General features: G+C 38.1%; 1 protein-coding gene across 1 annotated transcript in view; it reads left to right on the forward strand.

Moving 5' to 3' along the window:
- Window positions 1-22,806, forward strand: part of CDK14 (cyclin dependent kinase 14) — a gene marked incomplete at its 5' end in the record, with an annotated part of 305,956 nt that overhangs the window by 265,164 nt on the left and 17,986 nt on the right. The window contains one exon of the mRNA XM_004389659.2: window positions 5,768-5,911. Coding sequence (XP_004389716.1) covers window positions 5,768-5,883 — 116 coding nt within the window. The remainder of the gene's footprint in view (window positions 1-5,767; window positions 5,912-22,806) is intronic.

The raw sequence follows: 22,806 nt of genomic DNA on the forward strand, positions 1-22,806 counted from the left end.
AGAAAACCCCAAAGAATCCACAAGAAAACTACTGGAACTAATAGAAGATTTCAGCAAAGTTTCAGGATACAAGATAAACATACAAAAATCAGATGGATTTCTTTACACCAACAAAGAGAACCTCGAAGAGGAAATCATGTTATCAATACCATTTCCAATAGCCCTTAAGAAGATAAAATACTTAGGAATAAATCTAACCAGAGCCATCAAAGACCTATACAATAAAAACTACAAGACACTACTACAAGAAACCAAAGGAGATGTACATAAGTGGAAAAACATACCTTGCTCATGGATAGGAAGACTCAACATTGTGAAAATGTCAATTCTACCCAAAGTGATCTACAGATACCATGCAATCACGATCCAAATTCCACCAGCATTTTTTAATGAGACAGAGAAACAAATCACCAACTTTATATGGAAAGGGAAGAGGCCCTGAATAAGTAAAGAATTACTGAAGAAGAAGAGCAAAGTGAGAGACCTCACACTACCTGATGTTAGAACCTATTATACTGCCACAGTAGTCAAAACAGCCTGGTACTGGTACAACAACAGATGTATAGGCCAATGGAACAGAATTGAGAATCCAGACATAAATTCATCCACCTATGAGCAGCTGATATTTGACAAAGGCCCAAAGTCTGTTAATTGGGGAAAAGACATTCTCTTTAACAAACGGTGCAGGCATAACTGGATATCCATCTGCAAAAAACTGAAACACCTCACACCATGCACAAAAACTAACTCAAACTGGATCAAAGGTTTAAATATAAAATCAAAAACGATAAAGATCATGGAAGAAAAATTACAGACAACGCTAGGAGCGCTAATACATGGCATAAACACAGTACGAACCATAAGTAACAGTGCACAAGCACTAGAAGAGAGACTAGATAAATGGAAGCTTCTAAAAATCAAACACTTATGCTCATCAAAAGACTTCCCCAAAAGAGTAAAAAGACAGCCTACAGACTGGGAAAAACCTTTTGGCTATGACAAATCCAATCAGCATCTAATCTGTAAAATCTATAAGATACTGCAAAACCTCAACAACAAAAAGACAAATAACCGAATTAAAACATGAGCAAAGGATATGAACAGGCACTTCGCCAAAGAAGATATTCATGTGGGCAACAGACATGTGAAGAAATGCTCACGATCATTAGTCATTAGAGAAATGCAGATCAAAACTACAATGAGCTATCATCTCACCCCAACAAGGCTAGCATTAATCCAAAAAACACAAAATAATAAAGGCTGGAGAGGTTGTGGAGAGACTGGAACACTTATACACTGTTGGTGGGAATGTAAAATGGTACGACCACTTTGGAAATCGATTTGGTGCTTCTTTAAAAAGCTAGAAATAGAAGTACCATATGATCCAGCAATCTCGCTGCTTGGAATATATCCTAGAGAAGTAAGAGCCATAACATAAATAGATACATGCACACCCATGTTCATTGCAGCACTGTTCACAATAGCAAAATGATGGAAACAACCTAGGTGCCCATCAATGAACGAATTGATAAACAAATTATGGTATATCCATACAGTGGAATACTACACAATAATAAAGAACAACGATGAAGCCATGAAACGTCTTATAACATGGAGGAGTCTGGAGGTCATTACGCTGAGTGAATTTAGTCAGTCACAGAAGAACAAATATTGTTTAAGACCACTATTATAAGAACTCAAAAAAAGGTTTAAACACAGAAGACAACATTCTTTGATGGTTACGAGGGTGGTGAGGGAGAGTGAGGGTTATTCACTAACTGGACAGTAGACAAGTTTTATCTTAGGTGAAGGGAAGGACAGCACACACTACAGGGGAAGTCAGCACAACTGGAGTAAACCAAAGCTAAGAAGTTTCCTGAATACAATCAAACACTTTGAGGGACAGAGTAGCAGGGGTAGGTATCTGGGGACCATGCTTTCAGGGGACATCTAGGTCAACTAGCCTAACAAAGCTTATTAACAAAATTTTCTGCATCCTACTTTGGTGAGTGGAGTCTGGGGTCTAAAAGCTTGCAAGTGGCCATCAAAGATGCATCAGTTGGTCCCAACCACCTGGAGTAAAGGAGAATGAAGAACACCAAAGACACAAGGAAAGTATTAGCCCAAGAGACAGAAAGGGCCACATAAACCAAAGATTTCATCAGCCTGAGACCAGAAGAACTAGACGGTGCTTGGCTACCACCAGTGTCCCCCTGACAGGGAACACAACAGAGAGTCCCTGATGGAGCATGAGAAAGGTGGGGTGCAGAACTCAAATTCTAGTAAGAAGACCAGACTTAATGGTCTGACTGAGACTGGAGGAACCCCGGAAAGCATGGCCCCTAGATTCTCTATCAGCCCAGAACTAAAACAATTTCCGAGGCCAACTCTTTAGACAGGGATTGGACTGGACTGTGGGACATAAAGTCATACTCGTGAGGAGTGTACCTCTTGGCTCAAGTAGATACAAGAGACTAAACTGGCAGCTTCTGTCTGTAGGTGAGATGGGACGGCAGAGAGGGTTAGGAGCTGATTGAATGGACATGGGGAATCGGGTGGAAAGGAGGAGTGTGCTGTCACGGTATGGGGAGAGCAATTAGGGTCACATAACAATTTATGTATAAATGTTTGTATGGGAGACTAACTCGAAATGTAAACTTCATCTAAACTACAACGATTAAAAAAAAAAAAAAAGGCTGTAGATCTTTACGGAAGCAGATTACCACATCTTTCTCCTGCAGAGTGGCTGGTGGGCTCGAATCTCTGACCTTTTGGTTAACAGCCAAGTGCTTAACTGCTGTAATGCACCTCATGTGCTAATATTAAGGAGCCTTGGTGGCACAGTGGAAACTGGTGGCATAGTGGTTAAGAATTTGGCTAGTAACCAAAAGGTCAGCAGTTCAAATCCACCAGGTGCTCTTTGGAAACCCTACAGGGCAATTCTTCTCTGTCCCATGTGGTCACTATGAGTCGGAACGGTCTCAATGGCAGCAGGTTGTTTTTTTTTTTTTTTTGGTTTTGGTTTGTAAACTGATGAGGCTTTATGAAATAGTAGAGAGAGATTAAATTGTTGTCTGTTCTTCCAAAGCAAGTAAGAGTCTGCCATAAGCATACCACTTCATTTTTATACTCAGCCACGGAATGACTGTGGTACTCTGTGGTATCAGTGTTCTTCTCTTCAGGGTCCAATATATTAAAGTAGACCAAGAAGATTCGAGCGCACTTTTAACTTATTTTGGCCTCCTATCTTCTCCTTTTAGCCTGGTTTTGCTTCCCACTTGCATAAGTCCCCTTTGGGGACATTCTTTAAAAATACAAGATCACTGGAATTGATTACTGTATACCATGACTCGGGTGCTAAAATAATCCATCCATTGGTTCTGTGACGCTCATTCCCAGGTGGACCTCCTTCCAAATCTCTTTGAAAAGAAGGCAAGTGAGGGCGCTGCTGCTGGCATTTGCTAAATGGTGGACTTTTACAAGACTCCATGCTAATGTAAAGCTTAATTTTAAGAGTTTCTAAATATGATCCGCAGGATATTTAGAAGTAATGTATTCATGTGCCATAGAAGGAGGAATTATAAATGCATCAAGCAAGAATAGTGGTCCAGTTACCTGGGGATCTGGCAGCTAAAGCTGGCTAATTCTGGTGACACCCTGTCGTCATTCTCCCTCTGTCCTGAAACCCCAACAGCCTTGCCCCACTTCTTCACAAAGATTTAATTGCAGGGAAGTAAGTTAAGGGCTGATTTAGAAGAAATTCATTACTTTTCCCAAATACACCACAGAGCATTCTCCTGTGTATACTATCAAGTTACATAAATAATTGAAGCTGAACTAACCTTGTCAAAGTAAATGAACAAAATACACTTCATAGCACAGAGTCCTTGATTTTATTACATTCATTTGCTAATTCACAAAACTCAAATCTGTAGTGAAAGGAGGCCAACAAATTGGTACAGTGTAAAGAGCACTGAACTGGGAATCAGACCACCTGGATGCCAGGCTCAGCTCTGCCAGCAGCCGGGCAACCTGGGCAAGTCCCTAGTCTCTCTGCGCTGCAGATTTCTCATTTAGAAAATAGGAGAGATGGACACAGTAATCCCTAAGGACCTTTCCAACAATAATGTTTTTCTACATATTCTATGTATTTCCTTTATATTTTTTTATATATTATCCTGAAACAGCATTATGCTACTCATATAGGTCAATGCCATCTCTTTAAAAATATTTCAAATGTATTTGCTGCCTCCAATTCCTAAACTTCCATTCTCTCATGGATCCTTTTCAACTAGGCTTCTGCTTCCAATCCTCCAGAACTGCATTTTTCAAAGTTTCCAGTGGCCTCTATGCTGTTCTGTCCATCAGTCTTTTCCAAGCACTCATCTTGATCCATCAGCAGAATTCAACCCAAGTGACCACTACCTCCCCCTTGTAACACTTCCTTCACTTGCCTTCTAGGACACAATTCTCTCATGGTTTTTCTTTTGCCTCCTTAGACTCTCCTTTTCCGTCTTCTTTGCTCATTTCTCCTCATCTGCCATAGTCTCACTGTCTGAGTGCCCTGGGGCTTAATCCTCAGATCTTCCTATCTACATACATTCCCTAGAGCCTAAGCAATCTCATCCAGTCTCATGATTTAATATCACTTATATACTGGTGACAGCCTCCAAATTTATATCTCCAGCCCTATCTTCCCTGACTCCAGACTTGCATCTCCAACTGACTACTTAACATCTCCATTTGACAGTCTAGTAAGCATCTTATTATTACCAAAACTGAACTCTGATCTTTTCCCCCAGAGTGGCTGCTTCATGTTGTCTTTCCTTTGTCAATAAAGGGCAGTCGCACTCTTCTAGTTGATGAAGTAAAAAACCTTGGAGCTGTCCTTGACTACTCTTGTTTGGTCACACTCCCTATCCAATTCTTCCACAGACATAGTTGGTGCTGCCTTCAGAATATACCCAGAATCATATCACTTCTCACCTCCTCCACTGCTATCACCCTGCCCTGCATCACTCACTGTCTTTTTCCACCTGTGTTTTCCAATAGCTTCCTAGCTAGTTTGCCTGCCTCTGTTCTTGCCTCCTTGGAGTGTGCTCTTGCTTCTTCCTCTTTCTACATTTTGTACTTGCTCTTCCTCTAGTTTACATGCATGACTTGCCCCCTCACCTCCTTTGGCACTCTGCTCTCATGTATCTGATCAGGAAAGCCTTCACTGACCTGCTTCCACCACAGCACTTCTGGTTTTTCTTCCCTGCTTTATTTTTCATTATAACACTTATCACTGTTTAATATGTTGTATATTATACTTGCTTGGTTATTTATATTATCTGTCTCCCCAGCTGAAATCCACGAGGACGTGGACTTCTTTTCATTCTGGTTTGTTCACTGCAGGATTCTGCAATATCTAGAACAGTGTGGGGCTCAATAACTATTTCTCCAATGAATGAATGAATGAAAGGCATGACGAAAGGGGAAAGTATGTTGTTTTTAAATCTGAGTTAATAGTTCTAGATCAGAAAAATGTAAGAGTCAACTGAGATGTGGTTTTGAGGGGAAAATCAGGCTATTCTATCATATGTGTGTACCCATGTATGTAAAATGTGTATGTGATTGTGAACACTGGTCATTTCAAATACCAACACATACCGTAATGCTTGATGTGTTGGATGTCCAGAATTTCATGTCAATCTCTATTTTTAAAAGAAAAGACTATAAATGCATCTATAAATATATAAATGAAAGCTTTTTGTTCTATTCACAGTGTCTTCTATTTTTACCATCCCAAATGTAAGATTGCAACCAGAAACTGGAGAAAGCATGCGGGCCTTTGGAAAAAACAATAGTTACGGCAAAAGTCTATCAAATAGCAAGCACTGACAAGCACAGAGTTCTCAAGAAAGTGCAGGTAAGATAACCTGTTTCACTTGGAAAGTGATATTGAATAGATGCTGAATAGATATTTTAAATGAAATATTGCAGACTATTTTTTCCCAAGTATCTCATGAGTCTCTTATATTTATTATGGCATTCATCATAGATGCTACTGAGGCAGAATGGAAGTTAGTCACATCCATATATTCAGGCATCTACTGGATTCTAACCAATATTGCATTTTACCTTACCTTTCTATGTGTTTAGTCACAAGAAGATCACTACTCACTCATTCTTCATTGAGGTTAGAACAGGATTACTCTCTAAGCCACAGACATGCTCTGTTTGGTCCACACAGGTTTTTTTGTTTGTTTGTTTGTTTTTTGTTTTTTAAATTAGTTGCTAGCATTTAAAAACGAGATTTTACATAAAAGTCTGGATCTCTGACTTTTTTTGAAAAAGCAGGAACTCTGGCAGTACTGCATTCAAAACTTCCAGAAGTTTTTGTATGTAACTGAGTTGTGGCTGTCTCCTTTGGGGAGGACTTATGCACTAAAGTTTAGCTCAGTTGCCACCTGGGCCACTTCACTCATTTCTGATCCCTGCCTGACCCCTAGTAGAGACCTTATCGTGAAGAGGTTTTTCTTTTTTACTATCCTACTCTTTGACCTCTACCATTCCACAGATAAGAAGCATAATCTAAACATAGCAACCTGTGGGCACGTTAGCCTGTCCCTGGCATCACACGTGCTTCATAGTAATGAGCGTCAGATGGCAACATCAGAGAAGTCTGTGTTTGTCTTTACTGACACATAGAAATGGTTGGGTTTTTTGGAATTTTATGCCTACATATATCCTTTCCTTCCATATAGTATAACTCTGAAACAAATAGAGAACAAACTTTTCACGTGCCATTCCATAAAGACAAGTGCATGCTTATACCTTGCTCTTGTGGGTGTTCAGTAATGAACTGTTTAAGTGAATTGAAGGAGATGCACAGCATTGCAGGAGCTCATCGTCCTTTCTCCCTGCCTTAATTTGAACTATGTTAATGCGCTAAATTGATACCATGGCAAGGAGAGCAAATTACTGGGTGATTTGCCAGTATTGTGAGCTATTTCTAGACCTCAAGTTTGCACACATTCAAGGTGAGGGCCATTTTAGGCCTCTCAAGAATATGATGGTGATTTATGAATAATTTTAAGATAAAAGATCCCCAGATGAAAGGTGGTGTGTAAACGCTGTTCGGAAGCTATTCTTACTAAGTTGCCATGCTATAGGTAAGAGTAAGGGTCTTCATTCTTCAGGATGTTGTTTCTCCCGATTGGGTAAAAAGAATCTAGAAGCACAACTTCACTCACTCGGTAGCATTTGCGCTCCCATTCTGAATTTCGGTTGGTCAGACAAAGACTGGAGCTGTTTTTGACCAGTTAGCTCCTGGATCTGAGAATTGTTTCAATTCATGAGGGTGGCAGTATCTGCTTTTTAAAGTATTTAACCTGCAATACCGTAATGAGGGCCTCCACCCAATTCAGTAGAACAAAACAAAAAGTGGACTTTATTTATGCTGCTGCTGTATACACACAGGCACACAGGCAAGCTTGAATTTCAGTCGCAGGGGCTCCGTCCTTTCTTCTCGGTCTTTGAGATCTCACTACTGAGCCTGGCCAGTCGAAGCCACTGGAAAGTGTTTCATAGCAGCTTCTCCTAATAAAATCAGACCAAGCTCACTGGACAGAAGCATTGCCAATTAAAAAAAAAAAAAAAAAACATTGCTGTTGACTCATAGCAACCCTATAGAACAGAGTAGAAATGCCCGCACAGGGTTTCCAAGGAGCAGCTGGTGGATTCCAGCGCCGACCTCCTTTTGGTTAGCAGCTGTAGGTCACTGTAGCTCTTAACCACTGTGCCACTAGGGTTCCATTACCAATAAGATCTCTAAAATTGCCAGTTGAAAAGAGAGTTTTAAAAGGGGGTTGAGAACTAACCATCAGTATTTGAAAGCCTTTACAAAAATATATTTTCTTTGCAGTTTTTTGTTTAAAACACTAGATTTAATATTATGTCTCCATGGTGGAAACTATCCCTTTAGATTTTGTAACAATACAGATATTTTCTCTGAGTTTTGCCTTTTTCACATCAACTTTTATAGCTTTCATAGTATTATAATTGTTATGGTTTTGGTTGTTGTTTTCTTCCAAATCTAAACATTTCAGGTTGATTGAACATTACTGTTGAGGAGACATCTAATTTTTGTGTGTGTGTGTGTGCTTTAGGTGAAAGTTTACAGTGCAAATTAGTTTCTCATTCAAAAATGTATACACAGATTGTTTTGGGGCATTGGTTGCAGTCCCCACAATGTGTCGGCACGCTCCCCCTTTCCACTCTACGTTCCCCATGTCCATTCATCCAGTTTTCCTGTCCCTTCCTGCCTTCCCAAATTTGTTCTGGGGCAGGTGTTGCCCATTTGGTCTTGTATACTTGATTGAACTAAAATGCACATTCTTCACGTGTTATTGTTTGTTTCATAGGCCTGTTTAATCTTTGGCTGAAAGGTGGACTTCAGAAATGGCTTCAGTTCTGAGTTAGCAGAGTGTCCGGGGCCATAGTCTCAGGGGTTCCTCCAGTCTCTGTCAGACCAGTAAGTCTGGTCATCTTTTGTGAATTTGAATTTTGTTCTACATTTTTCTCCTGCTCTGCCCAAGACTCGCTATTCTGATCCCTGCTGGAGTGGTCGATGGTGGTAGCCGGGCATCATCTAGTTCTTCTGAACTCAGGCTGGTGGAGGATGTGGTTCATTAGCCTTTTGGACTAATATTTTCCTTATGTCTTTGGTTTTTTCATTGTCCTTTGCTCCAGACATGGTGGGACCAATAGATGTATCTTAGATGGCCACTCACAAGCTTTTATGACCCTAGATGCTACTAGTAGGATGTAGAACATTTTCTTTATGAACTATGTTATACCAGTTGACCTAGATGTCCCTCAAGACTATAGTCCTCAGCCCTCAGCCCCAGCAACTTGGTCCCTCAAGGTGTTTGGATGTATCTAGGAAGCTACTGTGACTTTGCCTTGGTTAAGTTGTTCTGACTTCCTCTATATTCTCTGTTGTCTTTCCCTTCACCAAAGTTAACACTTGTCTACTATCTAGTTAGTCATTTCCTTCCCTCACCCCTCCCCTCCCTCATAACCAAAGATTGTTTTTTTCTGTGTGTAAACCTTTTCCTGAGTTTTTATAGTAGTGGTCTCATACAGTATTTGTCCTTTCATGATTGACTTATTTCACTTAACGTAATGCCCTCCAGATTCATCCATGTTTTGGGGATGTTTCGCAGAGTCATTGTTCTTTATCGTTGCATAGTATTCCATTGTGTGTGTGTACCATAATTTGTTTGTCTGTTCATCTGTTGATGGGCACTTAGGTTGTTTCCGTCTTTTTGCTATTGTGAATAATGCTGCAATGAACATGGGGGTGCATATGTCTATTTGTATGATGGCTCTTATCTAGGATGTATTCCTAGGAGTGGGATTGCTGGATCATATGGTACTTCTATTTGTAGCTTTTTTAAGGAGGCACCATGTCATTTTCCATAGTGGTTGTACCATTTTACATTCCCATCAGCAATGCATAAGAGTTCCAATCTCCCCGCAGCCTCTCCAACATTTGTTATTTTCTGTTTTTTTTTGATTCATGCCAGTCAATAATGTCGGAGTGAGATGGTATCTCATTGTAGTTTTGATTTGTGTTTCTATAACGGCTAATGATCAAGAGCATTTCCTGTGTCTGTTAGCCACCTGAATGTCTTCTTTGGTGAAGTGTCTGTTCATATCCTTTGCCAATTTTTTAAATGGATTATTTGTCTTTTTGTTGTTGAGGTGTTGAAGTATTTTATAGATTTTAGAGAATAGACCTTTGTTCTGTATGTCATAGCCAAAATTTTTTTTCAAGTCTCTAGGTTCTCTTTTTACTCTTTTGGTGAAGTTTTTTGATAAGTATAGATGTTTAATTTTTAGGAGCTCCCAGTTATCTAGTTTATCTTCTGGTGTTTGTGCATTGTTAGTTATGGTTTGTATTGTATTTTTGCCATGTTTTAGGGCCCCTAGCATTGTCCTATTTTTTCTTCCATAATCTTTATTGTTTTAGGTTTTATATTTAGGTCTTTGATCCATTTTGAGTTAGTTTCTGTGTATGGTGTGAGGTATGGATCCTTTTTCACTTTTTTTTACAGACTGGCATCCAGTTTTGCCGGCACCATTCGTTAAACTGTCTTTTCTTCATTTAATAGACTTCGATCCTTTGTCAAAAATCAGCAGACTATAGGTGGCTGGATTTATGTCTGGGTTCTTGATTCTGTTCCATTGGTCTACGTGTCTGTCATTGTTCCAGTACCAGGCTGTTTTGACTACCATAGCTGTATAATAGGTTCTGATATCAGGTAGTGGGAGGCCTCCTACTTTGTTCTTTTTCTTCAATAATTCGTTGCTTATTTGGTGCCTCTTTCCTTTCATATAAAGTTGGTGATTAGTTTTTCCATCTTGTTAAAGAATGCTATTGAAGTTTGGATCCAGATTGCATTATATGTATAGATGACTTTAGGTAGAATTGACATTTTCACAACGTTGAGTCTTCCTATCTGCGATCATGGTATGTTTTTCCATTTATGTAGGTCTCTTTTGGTTTCTTACAATAGTTTTCTTTGTATAGATCTTTAATGTCCCTGGTTAGATTTATTCCTAAGTATTTTATCTTTTAGGGACTATTATAAATGGTATTGTTTTCCTTACTTCCTTTTTGAAGTTCTCTTTGTTGGTGTATAAGAATCCAACTGATTTTTGTATCTTGATCTTGTATCCTGCTGCTCTGCTGAATCTTTCTATTAGTTCCAGTGGTTTTTTTGTGGAATCTTTGGGATTCTCTATGCATAGGGTCACATCATCTGTCAATAGGGATAGTTTTACTTCTTGCTTTCCAATTTGGATGCCCTTTATTACTTTTTCTTGCCTTATTGTTCTAGCTAGGACTTCCAGTACAGTGTTAAATGGATGTGGTGATAAAGGGCATCCTTATCTTGTTGCCATTCTCAAGGAGAATGCTTTCAGCCTCTCTCCCTTGAGAATGATGTTGGTTGGTGGTTTTATGTAGATACCCTTTATTATACTGAAGCATTTCCCTTCTATTCCTATTTTATTGAGAGTATTTATCAGGAATGGGTGTTAGACTATCAAATGCCTTTTCTGCGTCAGTTGAGATGATCATGTGATTCTTTTCTTTGGTTCTGTTAATGTGGTGGATTATGTTGATTGATTTTCTGATGTTGAACCATCCTTACATACCTAATTTGAATCCTACTTGGTCATGGTATATTGTTTTTTGTTTTTTGTTTTTTTTATATGATACTGAATTCTATTGGCTAGAATTTTGTTGAGAATTTTTGCAGGTATATTCATGAGAGTTATTGGTCTGTAATTTTCTTTTTTTTATGGTGTCTTTGGCTGGTATCAGGGTTATGCTGGCTTCATAGAATGAATTCGGGAGTATTCTTTTTCTATGCTCTGTAATAGTTTGAGTAGTATTGGTGTGACCTCTTCTCTGACTGTTTGGTTGAATTCTCCAGTAAAGCTGTCTGGGCCAGGGCTTTTTTTAGGAGGTGGGGATTTTAGTTACCTCTTCTATCTCTCCTTTTATGGGTCTGTTCAGATTTTTTTTATCTCAGTTTGTGTTAGTTTAGGTGGGTAGTGTGTTTCTAGAAATATGCCCATTTCCTGTAGGTTCTCCAATTTGTTGGAGTACAATATTTCATAGTATTCTGTGAAACATCTTTTCCTTTATTTATTTATTTTTATCAATCTGCTTCTGAGAAAAGTTACAGGTAAGCTAAAATCTATGAATTTTCTGTCAGTCAGCAGAAAAAGAAATCATTTTGATTCCTGATTTTTGTGTGTTTTCTTTTGTTAATCAAATGGTCATCCTAGAGGTCCAATAATAATATAGCCCACACATTAGCCTAATACATCTTATGCAGTGGTCTTATTCTGACCAGTATCTGAATATCAAAATTGTAGACATTATGCAACAAAAGGTCTACTTAAATAAGCATATTCAGGGGAAAAACATGTAAATAGCTAGACTTTAATTTTGTTGTTGTTGAATTAATTAACTGTGTAGAGCAGGCTGCAGCATCTTAACTTCTCCCCAAATGTCTCAGTTCTTTGTAAAGCAGAGAGAAATTGGGAAGGAGAGGGAGGAGGAAAGGGTTGGGGGTTAAAAAGGCTAAGACTATGGAGAGCGCTTTAACCACCTGTCTTTGGGGGGTTACACAGAGGTAATGTAAAAGTGCATTGTATCACTTCTGCTTTTGATATGATGGAGGACTGAGCAGACAGGAGTATTTCAGGTCCTAATTTTTCTCCCATACCTCAGTGCCAAATTATTTCCATACTTGAATGCTAAGGTCACTTCAATTATTTAGTTAAGAATGCTGGATTTGCATAAATTGGCCTTAGTGGAAAGGCTAATGAGATGAATTTTGCTTTGCAGTGGAAAGCAATTTTGGTTTCAGAGTCTTGTAACCAAATTAAATGAAAATAAACTCACAAGTATCTAAGTTAAAAATGAGATTGGTGCTACTGGATGCTGAAAATGCTCTCCTTCCTACATTTTATAATCCTTTAATGATATTAATAGAATACCATTTTCATAAGTTGTTCCCCGTCTTTTCATCAGCATTGAAGGGTAAGACCATCAGAAGGTCTGAGTGCCTTAAATGTGCATGTAAATTTTCCTCAAGAATAAGACCAGAGCCTATATTGAATACCGCATCCATTAGTGTTACTTATATTTGCATACAGTGGTACCAAACACTCTCCTACATTGAGTCTAATTTTCCAGTCATTTTAAACAAAGACAGGAAGTACGAGGTTGCTCTATTTCTTCTTTTGCCGAATACAAGGGATAAGAACGTCCTCTAATCTTTTAGATGTCAGCTTTATAATTTTTCTGAAATGGTTTGTGCTCGTAATGGAACATCTCTTTTCAGCAAATCCATAGGTCTTCAGACCCTATTAAATCCATAATAAATACACAAATGTCTGCCTATTGCATGAAATAATTTTGTTTCAAATGTAAGATGTTAACTTGCAAATATGTTAAAATGCATGTTTTGGATGACCCTCTCCTTGCCTTTTGGAGTCCCTGGCTGTGCACTTGGCTGCTAACTGAAAGGCTGGAGGTTCGAGTCTGCCCAGAGGTGCCTCAGAAGAAAGGCCTGATGATCTACTTCTGAAAAATCAATCATGAAAAACCCCATGGAGGATAGCTGTACTCTGGTGCACGTGGGGTCACCATGAGTTGGATTCACTCAGCAGCAACTGGCTTGACTGGCTCCCTGTCTTTTAGCACGTTATCTATAATTATCAATAATCAACATTATTTGAGTGTTGTATGATAATGAAAAAACTGCTATACTCTATCTGCTTGGATCAGTAATCAAAGCAGTAATTTCCTAAAAGTAGACTCAGGTAAACAGAGTAGAATGCATAAGCTGCTCAAGAAATTTTATTAAAAAAGGTAAATAATTTTGGAAAAAAAAAAAATTTTGAGGCAGAATACAGTGCATTGGTACGTAAGGCTTTCTGGCCTCAGTAGCTGAACATTCAGTGGAGTAGTGGTTCTCAACACCCTGGGATGGCAGGACCCCTGGTGAGTTTTCGTTTTTGTTTTTTTTAATCCAGATACCTGGGGCCCATGAATCTGTATTTTAAATTATCCTGGGAGATTTTGATGCAGATAAGTCTTTGAACCACATGTAATCAGCTCCTTCAGTAAATATTCAGTAGTGATAATATTTATGAAGTGAAATAATCAACTTATTTGGATCAGCACTAGAATAAGGCAAACTAGGAAAATCAATATTCTCTCACATAAAATAAAACAATTTCTTCCTCCCTTCCTTCTTTCCTTCTTCCTTCTTCACTTCCTTCCTTCTATCCTCCCTCCCTTCCTCCCTTCCTTTCTTTCAAGAAAGCATAGTGAAGTTGTACTGTCCACCTCTATAGCCAGTAGCCACATGTGGCTGTTTAAAATTAAATTCAAGTTAATTAAAATTAAGGTATAATGGTTAAGCACTCAGCTGCTAACCCAATGGTCAGCAGTTCGAATTCACCGGTAGCTATGCAGGAGAAAAGCCCTGGTGATCTGCTCCCATGATATGTTCCCTTAATGATTTCAGTGTAGGAAACCCTATCGGGCACTTCTACTCTGTCCTGTAGGGTTGCTATGGGTCGGAATTGACTCAACAGCAGACAACAACAACAACTACAAAGTTAAATTAAAAGTTCCATTCCTTAATATCACATTTCAAGGGTTCTATAGCCACACGTAACCAATGACTGTTGTATATGCAGATATAGAACATTTCCAGCATCAGAGAATGTTCTACTGGACAGCTCTGATGAAGAGCATTTCTCCTATCTGCCTTTTAAAAGAAGAATCTGGAAAGTTTAACTCAGTAAAAACTAAGTAAAAATATGTTTCAGTTCTAGCTTATAGCTACTTAAGAGAAGACCAAAGTGCATGACGGGGGAGAAAGGTACAAGGGATGGAAAAGTCAGGTGGCAAGGTGAAAGAGACAGAAACTGAAAATAGGATGACAGGAAGAGCTAGTGCCCACCGGAACAGGAGGGACAACAAGAAAGTGGATATTGGAGTCTTTCAGGTTGCAGGGGAAGAAGACATGGTCAGGTTTCCTCTGTTAACAGTGGTTTGTGATGAGATTCTTCTGGGATGTGAAGAAGAAAAGGTTGACAGTCTAAGTAGCAACAGGCAGGCCTTGCAAAGACTGGAACACCAGTCAGATTCCAATAGTAGCTTTAGTACAACGAGTACTCAACTACCATCTCAAATCTGGCTCCTTGAGAAATAGCCATCTTTTGGTCTTCTCCACACTCTAACATTGTAACAGCTCACTTTTTCTGTGTCTGCGTCAATTAATATTGCTTCTTCTCTTTACCTCATGGCTTCTCCTGGCTTGTTTCTGCTTATTCATGGATCCTGCTTACTGTTTTTTCTCTTTATCCCTGTATTTCTGGGGCAGTCTGTTGCCTAGTAACTCCCTCTTTTTGTCTTAGACCAAACTCCCCCCCGCCCCCACCCAGAGTTGCTCTGATTAGTGTAGCCACCATCATGTAGTAGAAAGCAAAGCTTTGGTCAAGGCTGTTGTGTCAGCCACACCCATGTAAGCTGCTGGTGGACCGGAGACCACCTCTGGGTCAGGCACGGAGCCCTAATGCAGTCTGCTGAGCTCTCAACTGGGTGGCAAACTTTTTTTTTAAGGAACCCTTTAGAAGGGAGTTCTGGGCTTAGCAGTCTCTGAAGTTTCTACCAAGTAAGCAGCGTAGCTGGAAGGCACTTTGACTGGCCTGTACACTACAGAGGAAAAAACAGACAAATATAGAGGGAAATTCCAGTTTTAATGGTGTAACAACATCCTTGCTGTGTAATATTTTCTGGCATCGACTAAATGTCTTTTTAAGGCATGTTGCATTTTCTCAACTATAGACACTAAAGGAGACAACACCCTTCAGTACATTTCAGAATGTAAGAAATTCAAGTGCTAGATCTAACTTTCTTCCAGTAGCAGGACAGTTTCTGTTTTTTCTTGTAAGAGCTATTTTCTTCATAATTTTGAAATTTTTTTCCCTATCAAACAACTATAATTTTATTTTCTCTGCTGCTTTATATAATTGTCAACAGTAATTGAACAAAACAGGCAGAGGGTGGTAACACACCTTAGTGTTGCTTACAGGTTTTATCTGAAAGTGTCCCTGGTTTTTGTCGTTACCCCATATGGCTGCAGATTAAAGTTTGTCATCTTTGGGAATTTGACAGTGCTTCAGACCACTAATGCATAATGTATATTGTGAATACCCAATTGAAAAGAGACTGGAATATTGTTTAGTTTTCCCACCCCTTTCCTTAGCTGTCCCTCTACCATGGACAGTCTATTATCTCCTTCAAACTCTTACGCAAAATAGTAACGTAAGAAAGTTTCTCTCTTCTCTCCTCCCTCTCCCTTCTCTGCCTCTTCACCCCTTCCTTTTTGGTCCTTTTGAACTGTACTTTACCCCTCCCAACCCATGAGCAGGTCAGCAAAGGACTTTAAGGCCTTTACTACCTAATCTGCATAAATATGTACATACTGGGTTTGTCACTAAGCAGAATGAAAGTAAAGTTAAATGCATCATACTTCATCCAGAGTACATTTTTAAAAGTTTAATAATTTTTTTTACGTTGACAGAATTTCAGGTTTACAGAAAAGTTGTGAGAATAGTACAAAGAATTCCCAGATACCCTTTACCCGGCTTCCCCAAATGTTAACATTTTATTTATTACATTTTCCTTATCACATTTATTTTATCTATGTATGTATGTATGTATCTATTGATGGTGTATGTGTCTATTTGTATGTATCTAAACCAAGTATATTGCATACATGAAGCCCTTTTCCCCGTAAATAATTCCTTAAAAATAAGGAATTCAGGGTAATATTTTTAAATTAAAATACTAGTTTTTTGCCCTTGCTTTTCCTTTTCCCTCCTCTGATTGAGGGTTTTAAAAAGCAAAATAACTAAAAGAGAAGAAACTGGTTTGATGATCCGAACACTGGTTCATCAGCCCATGGATCCTTGAAAATTGACTGTATTTTTGTGATTCAGTGTTTCCAGGTCAGATGAGCTTTCAGATTAGGGGGTGAAGTAGCACTGCAACTTGTATCTTCTGTCCTTTTAAAACCCAAATTAATTTCTTAGGGACTATTTAGCCAGCAGCATTAATATGAGTGAAGCTTTCTTATAAATATGGGTCCAAGATGTGATATGGCTAGTAAGCAAGATATCTATTACAATGCTCGGCCAAACTATTTTGAAGTTAGCGTTCGCATATAGCAAGTAGTTATAGTCAGTTCAGGTGCTCTATTTTTCCTTTTCATTTAATGTTGATTCTTACGAATTTGGGATACAGAGGGAATCATCAATGCCCTAAGTGCACTGTATTGTATTATTAATACCAGGATAGCAGCTGAGTCCCACTAGACAGCCTTTGTGGTCTGCTGATGCATAAAAGGAGTGTCTGAGCATAAAAGGAGGCTGTTTGAGTTGAAGTGGGCTGAGGGTCTGGGATGACATTTGAATGCATGGAGGACAATGTCTAAATGACAGTGTCGAGAAGGAAAGGCAAAAAGAAGCTCAAAACTATTCCCATTGTCCCACGAGTGCTCATCACTCCTCCTGGGATATTCCTCACATGGGAGCTTTGTCTGGATACAAACAGGGAGTAGAACCCAGGAGGGATAGAAACGGGCCCTGGGACAAAAGCCAGGGCTTCGGGTTCTTAGACCCATTGAAATTCTAGACAGCAAATGTAATGAAAACCACAACCCAAATGTATTTCAGTTCTAACAAAGTTAAACATCTTAGTTAAATTATTACCAGTATATTTAACAAAATGTTTGCAATACTCTGAGATGTTTCTGAGATGTTTCTATGAATAAAGCTTTTAAGAACATCAGATTGGTTATGCAAATGAATAATTTACTGAGTCTCTTTTGGAATTTAGGAAAGCTGCTTCCTCTCCAGTCTACACACACACACACACACACACACACACACACACACACACACACACACACGTTCTATATACTCACACAGCCAAACACACACACACACATACACACACGTTCTATATACTCACACAGCCAAACACAGTAATTTTTCAACAGTCCTGAGTTGTTAGAAAAGCATCATAGATTGGTGATTACTTTTCCACCCTAGGAAATAATACAAAGTCTAGAACAAAAAAAAAAATACAGAAGTTAGAGAAATTGATGCAAATTTATCTCATAATATTACCGTGTATGCCAAGTATATAATCAAATACTTTACTGTTAATTTCCATACTTGGGTGAATTTTTTCCCTTTAAATTATCACCATTCTTTTAATGTAGTTGTATATAGTGCCCTTGGATTTTTAATTGCTCTGGATTATCATTTTCAATGCAATTAGTAAAATGCCCTCAATTATATATAGTAATTACTGTAAATGGGGCTATTGGCCCAATTACTATAAATGGGGAAATATGTGTGAGCATCATGTGCAATTAAATCATGTACAGTATTTATTTCACATTGTTACATACAATGGTGTAATGATAACGTAATTACATTGTATAATTTCTTGGTCAACAAATCTATTCCATATTAAGATACCCAGAGTTCTGATCCATTGCCAAATAACCATCTTATGGATTTTTCTTCCTAAAGTAATTGGGTCATTCTCTGAACTGGGGACCCACCAAGTTTGAATGTCGTTAAATAAACTGGTTCTGCACAGGCTAGAAGAATCTGGATGCAAAAAAAATAATTATTTTACCTCCATTAATAAAAATGCCAAGATTATCCTATTTTGTCGGTGTCAAGAGTTTAATCCTCCCTGAGCCTAGTACCAGCCTCCACCATACCTGTTTGTTTTTATGTGGATGTGTAAAAATCAACACTCCTAAATGGTGGCAACATTCCAAATGTGCGTGGGGAAAAAAAAAGAGATTCCTTTCTTCGCTATGGCAAACATTATAATCATCCCTAGTTGCAAATGCACACTTAACGAGCTTATAGCACGTAATTAATTCTGCAAAGGATGCTGTTTGACAGAATGGGATTATGAGAATTGCATATTGATAGTGGCAGGAGAAATAAATCTATTTTCTCTGTGTAAGGTAGGGTATTCTTGTGTTCTTTAGAAACTGGCACATCTCAGAGGTGTTGCTCTCAAAATGATCTCAGGGTGGAAAGAAATCAGTAATTACAGAGCCAGGCATTCAGTTGTGTCCTAATTTTCCCACCAGTTTTTCAGTGTTTCAGCTGCTTCAGAGACTTAAAGTATTCTCATTAGGTAGCTGCAGAGGCAGCCGCTTGCCTACTCCCTCATTCTCTCGCTCGCTTTTCTTTCTTTCTTTTTTTTTTTTTTCCATTCCTGCCTTGGGAGTGACTGTGAAGATCATTTGCTGGAATGATTGGCAGGTTAGAGGATTCGATCAGATGAGTTCCTGTTAGTGTGGGTCAAAAAGGCTAGTTAGCAGGAGCTGTCAAAAATGCCAGCAGCATTCGAAATGGGAAATGTCATGACTTCGAGGCAGGGGGTGCCACCTGGAACAGAAAGCCCCCAGCTCATTAGCAAGTCACAGGATTTGGGCTTAACTGGAGGGAGCAGGGGAGGGAAGATAATACCCAATAGGGAAAATGATTGTGAAGTGGAATTGATTTCATGTATAATTTGTTTATCACTAGAGGGGACAAATGCTGTCCTTCTGACATGAGCGAGGGAGTGTGGACTATGAATGAAGCAATTTAGCATAATCTCCAGGTTGAGCTTTGGATTTAAAGAATGCAAACTTCTTTATTCTTAACTGTGGAAATGATCAGGTCATGTTACATTAATTAAAGCTGACATACTCTCAAATGTTTTATTTGGGCAATTGTGGCAGTTCAACAGAAACGAGAGAGATGGGCAACTTTAGAAAATAAGAGATTTTTTTTTTCCTCTGCTGTTGTGGAAGACTAGCTCAGTCGCATACTGAATTATAACAGGGCTGGTGTTTATCTTCAGTGGTTAGCTAGGCTGCACAAATCAAACTGGGATTCCTGACTCACATACAATCTCATTTATAGACGGCGTATGCCCTTTGGGAGATTTAGAAGTAGTCTATGTTTTACACATATATATATATATTTGAATATGACTGTCATATTATGATACAATGTTAAAAATTTAATCTCTTCTTTTAAAAGGGGAAACTCTCCAATTTCTTTACTGCCTGGTTATCAGTTCATCTGGAATTTGATATTCTAATATAAAGTTAACAATTTAGAGTGGCCATATTTACAGATTAACAAAACAAAACAAAAAGTCCTTATAGAAAAAGATCATTTACAGTTCACAAGAAGAGAATGTAGTTGCAAAGCAGAAAATAATATTGCCTAGTATCTACTCATACTGAGCTCCTCATTTAAACTACCAGTGTTTTTACAGCATCTTAAATGGGCCTTAGTGGACAGCCTTTTCCTATGTAAATTCCATCAGAAAGCGTATTTTCTTTTGATAAAAAACTTTCTGCAATATCATTTGTCTTTTACATGGAGATCTTCATCTTGTTTTAAGTTACAAATGCCACAGCTGCAAGTCTTTCTGGCTGAACTCTAAAGGATGTTTACTTAGCATCCAGATTCTGGCTAAAACATGTATTTTCAAAATGTCTTTGCCTTGAGCTTCCTTTTTCTCTTAAATATTGAGACATTTTATGAGACAGTTTTGAAATAGCCAAGACTTGTTTTATCAAGCAGCCTCAGACTGCTGTATAATGTGAATAGGAATCTTAAAACCTCCTAGTCAAAACATTGGTGGAAGATTCATTCTATTCTGTATTCAACCTAAAAAGCTTAACATTAAGCTACTGTATATAGCTGTCAGGATATACTGCATTAGTTTAGTCAAATCTAAAAATTTAAACATCAATGTGAATCTGTTTGTCCCCTCATTTTGGAATTTTATGTGTGACCCAGAAGCTGGCCTTGAAAAAAAATTATGAAATATTATTTGAAAAGATTTACTAAAGTTAAGATTTTTTATTCTTCCCCAGAAACCCAATTTGTTAAATACCAACAGATTTATGACTCAATGAATTTGATTATAAATTAGTAAATCAATGATTTTGAGAAAAAAGGTTGCCCATAAAAAGAAGAAGAAATGAATTAGGTATAGTTATCTACAAATGGATTTCCCACTATTCAGACTAGCCAGCTCTAAGAAGTCCTTACCTCTCTTGAGGGGCAGTCGAAAGGAGTTTGACCAAGCAGAGCAGGAGGTGAAGGGTGGTATTTGTGCATACTTGGTCTCATTGATCGCTCCTTTCTCCATCCCCTGTCCTCACCTCAGCCTTCCAAAGTCAGCTCTGCATTTACTGACCTTGAAGACTCTCCACTGTTTTGCACTCATCTCAATTCATCTCCTCTCCATAACTATGATAATCAGTGGTACATATTAACATTCTTATGTTTATCATTCCCTTTGTTGAATCTTTCCATAACTCTAACGATTGATTGACCATGCTGTTAAAAGTTTCACCTTCAGGGTTGTGAGTCCTTTTCATATGAGGTCCTAGGTTCTAAAGAAAACAAATGACATCCTTGTAATTTTCCTCTACATCAGTTCTCAGAGAGTGGTCTGTATTCTCTGGGAATCCCCAGGGCTCCGTGGCATCAAAACTATTTTCATAATAATACCAAGTGTTCCTTGCCTTTTTCATTGTGTTGACATTTGCACTAATGGCACTGAAGCATTCGTGGATAAAACTCCTGGCTCCTTAGCATTAATCAAGGCAGTGGCATCAAATGGTATTCCCAGTCTTACCACCACACAATTACAGTTAAAAAAAAAAAAAGCAAATTTCACTTAATGTTCTTGATTAAGAAGTAAAATTTATTAATGTAAATTTTGACCTTTGAGTAAATATCTTTTTAATACTTTGTGTGATTACATGGGAAGTTTGAGAAGTCCTTTCTCCTGTATGGAAACGTTGCTTGATAAACTGTACTGTAGGAGCAAGGGGAAATGATTTGTGTGGGGAAGCTTCTTATTGCATCACAATACAGAAAACCTCTTCAGTGATTAAACGTTCTTATCTTCCATTGAGGAGCCCTGGTGGTGCACCTAATCACTGTGATGCCTCCAGGAAAAAGATCCTGTACACGTGTTTGAGTTACAAGCTGAACTAGCTGTTTTTACTTGAAAGAATGACTGACAAACTGTGGTTATTCAAACTTGGGTATTTGGCAGACATTTTCTCAAAAAAGAGTCTGTCACCCACGGAAAACCACTGATGGTATTTACTGCCAGTGATAAAATTAGAACTTTCAAGAGAAAATTAGAATCTTGAGAAACTATGGAAAACTGTTATCTGTTACTGTGAGCTTGACAACTTCCCAAAGACATTTCTGATGACAATAGTTGTGATATAAACAATGTGATTTTTAAATATTGTATAGTGAAATGGGTCAACATTTGGAAGATGTTTCAGTGAATTTCAGTGAATCAGTATTTTCCAAATAGTCAATGCATTATGGTAGAAAATCATGCATGGATAAGATATCTGCTGAAAATATAAAACAAACCAATAGATTTTAAATTAACAGAGTACAAAGAATTCACTGATATGTTTCAGAGTCCCCAGTGCAGCTAACCCTTAAGAAACTACCACTTGATGAGTTTTGTTATAATATAAAAGAAGAATATCCACAGTTATCTGAAAGGGCTTTTAAAATACATCTTCCATTTCCAACTACCCTATTTTTATACAAATAACGTGTGCCTTCTACATTTGTTTGCCAACTATTCCCTCCCCTCCCCGAGATATTTTGATAAGTGCCACCAAGCCAATTTTTTTTATGTGTTGCTGTAAAAAATATTAGCATAGTGCACTTGTGAAAATACCTTGAGAGGGAGGGAGCAGTTGACGAACAAACATAGAAAATATGTGTTATTTACATAAAAATACGGTACATACCTGTGAGAGGCCATATTTTCTTCAGTTGCTTCAACTAAAATAACGTAATAGATTGAATTCAGAAGCACTTATATGAGAATCCACCTATCTTCTATTCAGCCAGACATTTTAAAAATTCTATCATTGTAAACAACGCCACCCTTTTCACTAATTTTCTTTGGAAAATATAGTTATTTTTACTAAAGTAATGTATTCATGTTATCATGTACTGAGTATTATCATTTTAATGAGCTAATAAGCAAATATATTTTAAGTATTAATTTTAATTTCAAATATGGTAAGTATCAATAGCTATAATCCATATAAATGAAAGCTCTTT

Source organism: Trichechus manatus, unplaced genomic scaffold (assembly GCF_000243295.1).
Source record: "Trichechus manatus latirostris isolate Lorelei unplaced genomic scaffold, TriManLat1.0 scaffold00253, whole genome shotgun sequence".
Taxonomy (NCBI): domain Eukaryota; kingdom Metazoa; phylum Chordata; class Mammalia; order Sirenia; family Trichechidae; genus Trichechus; species Trichechus manatus.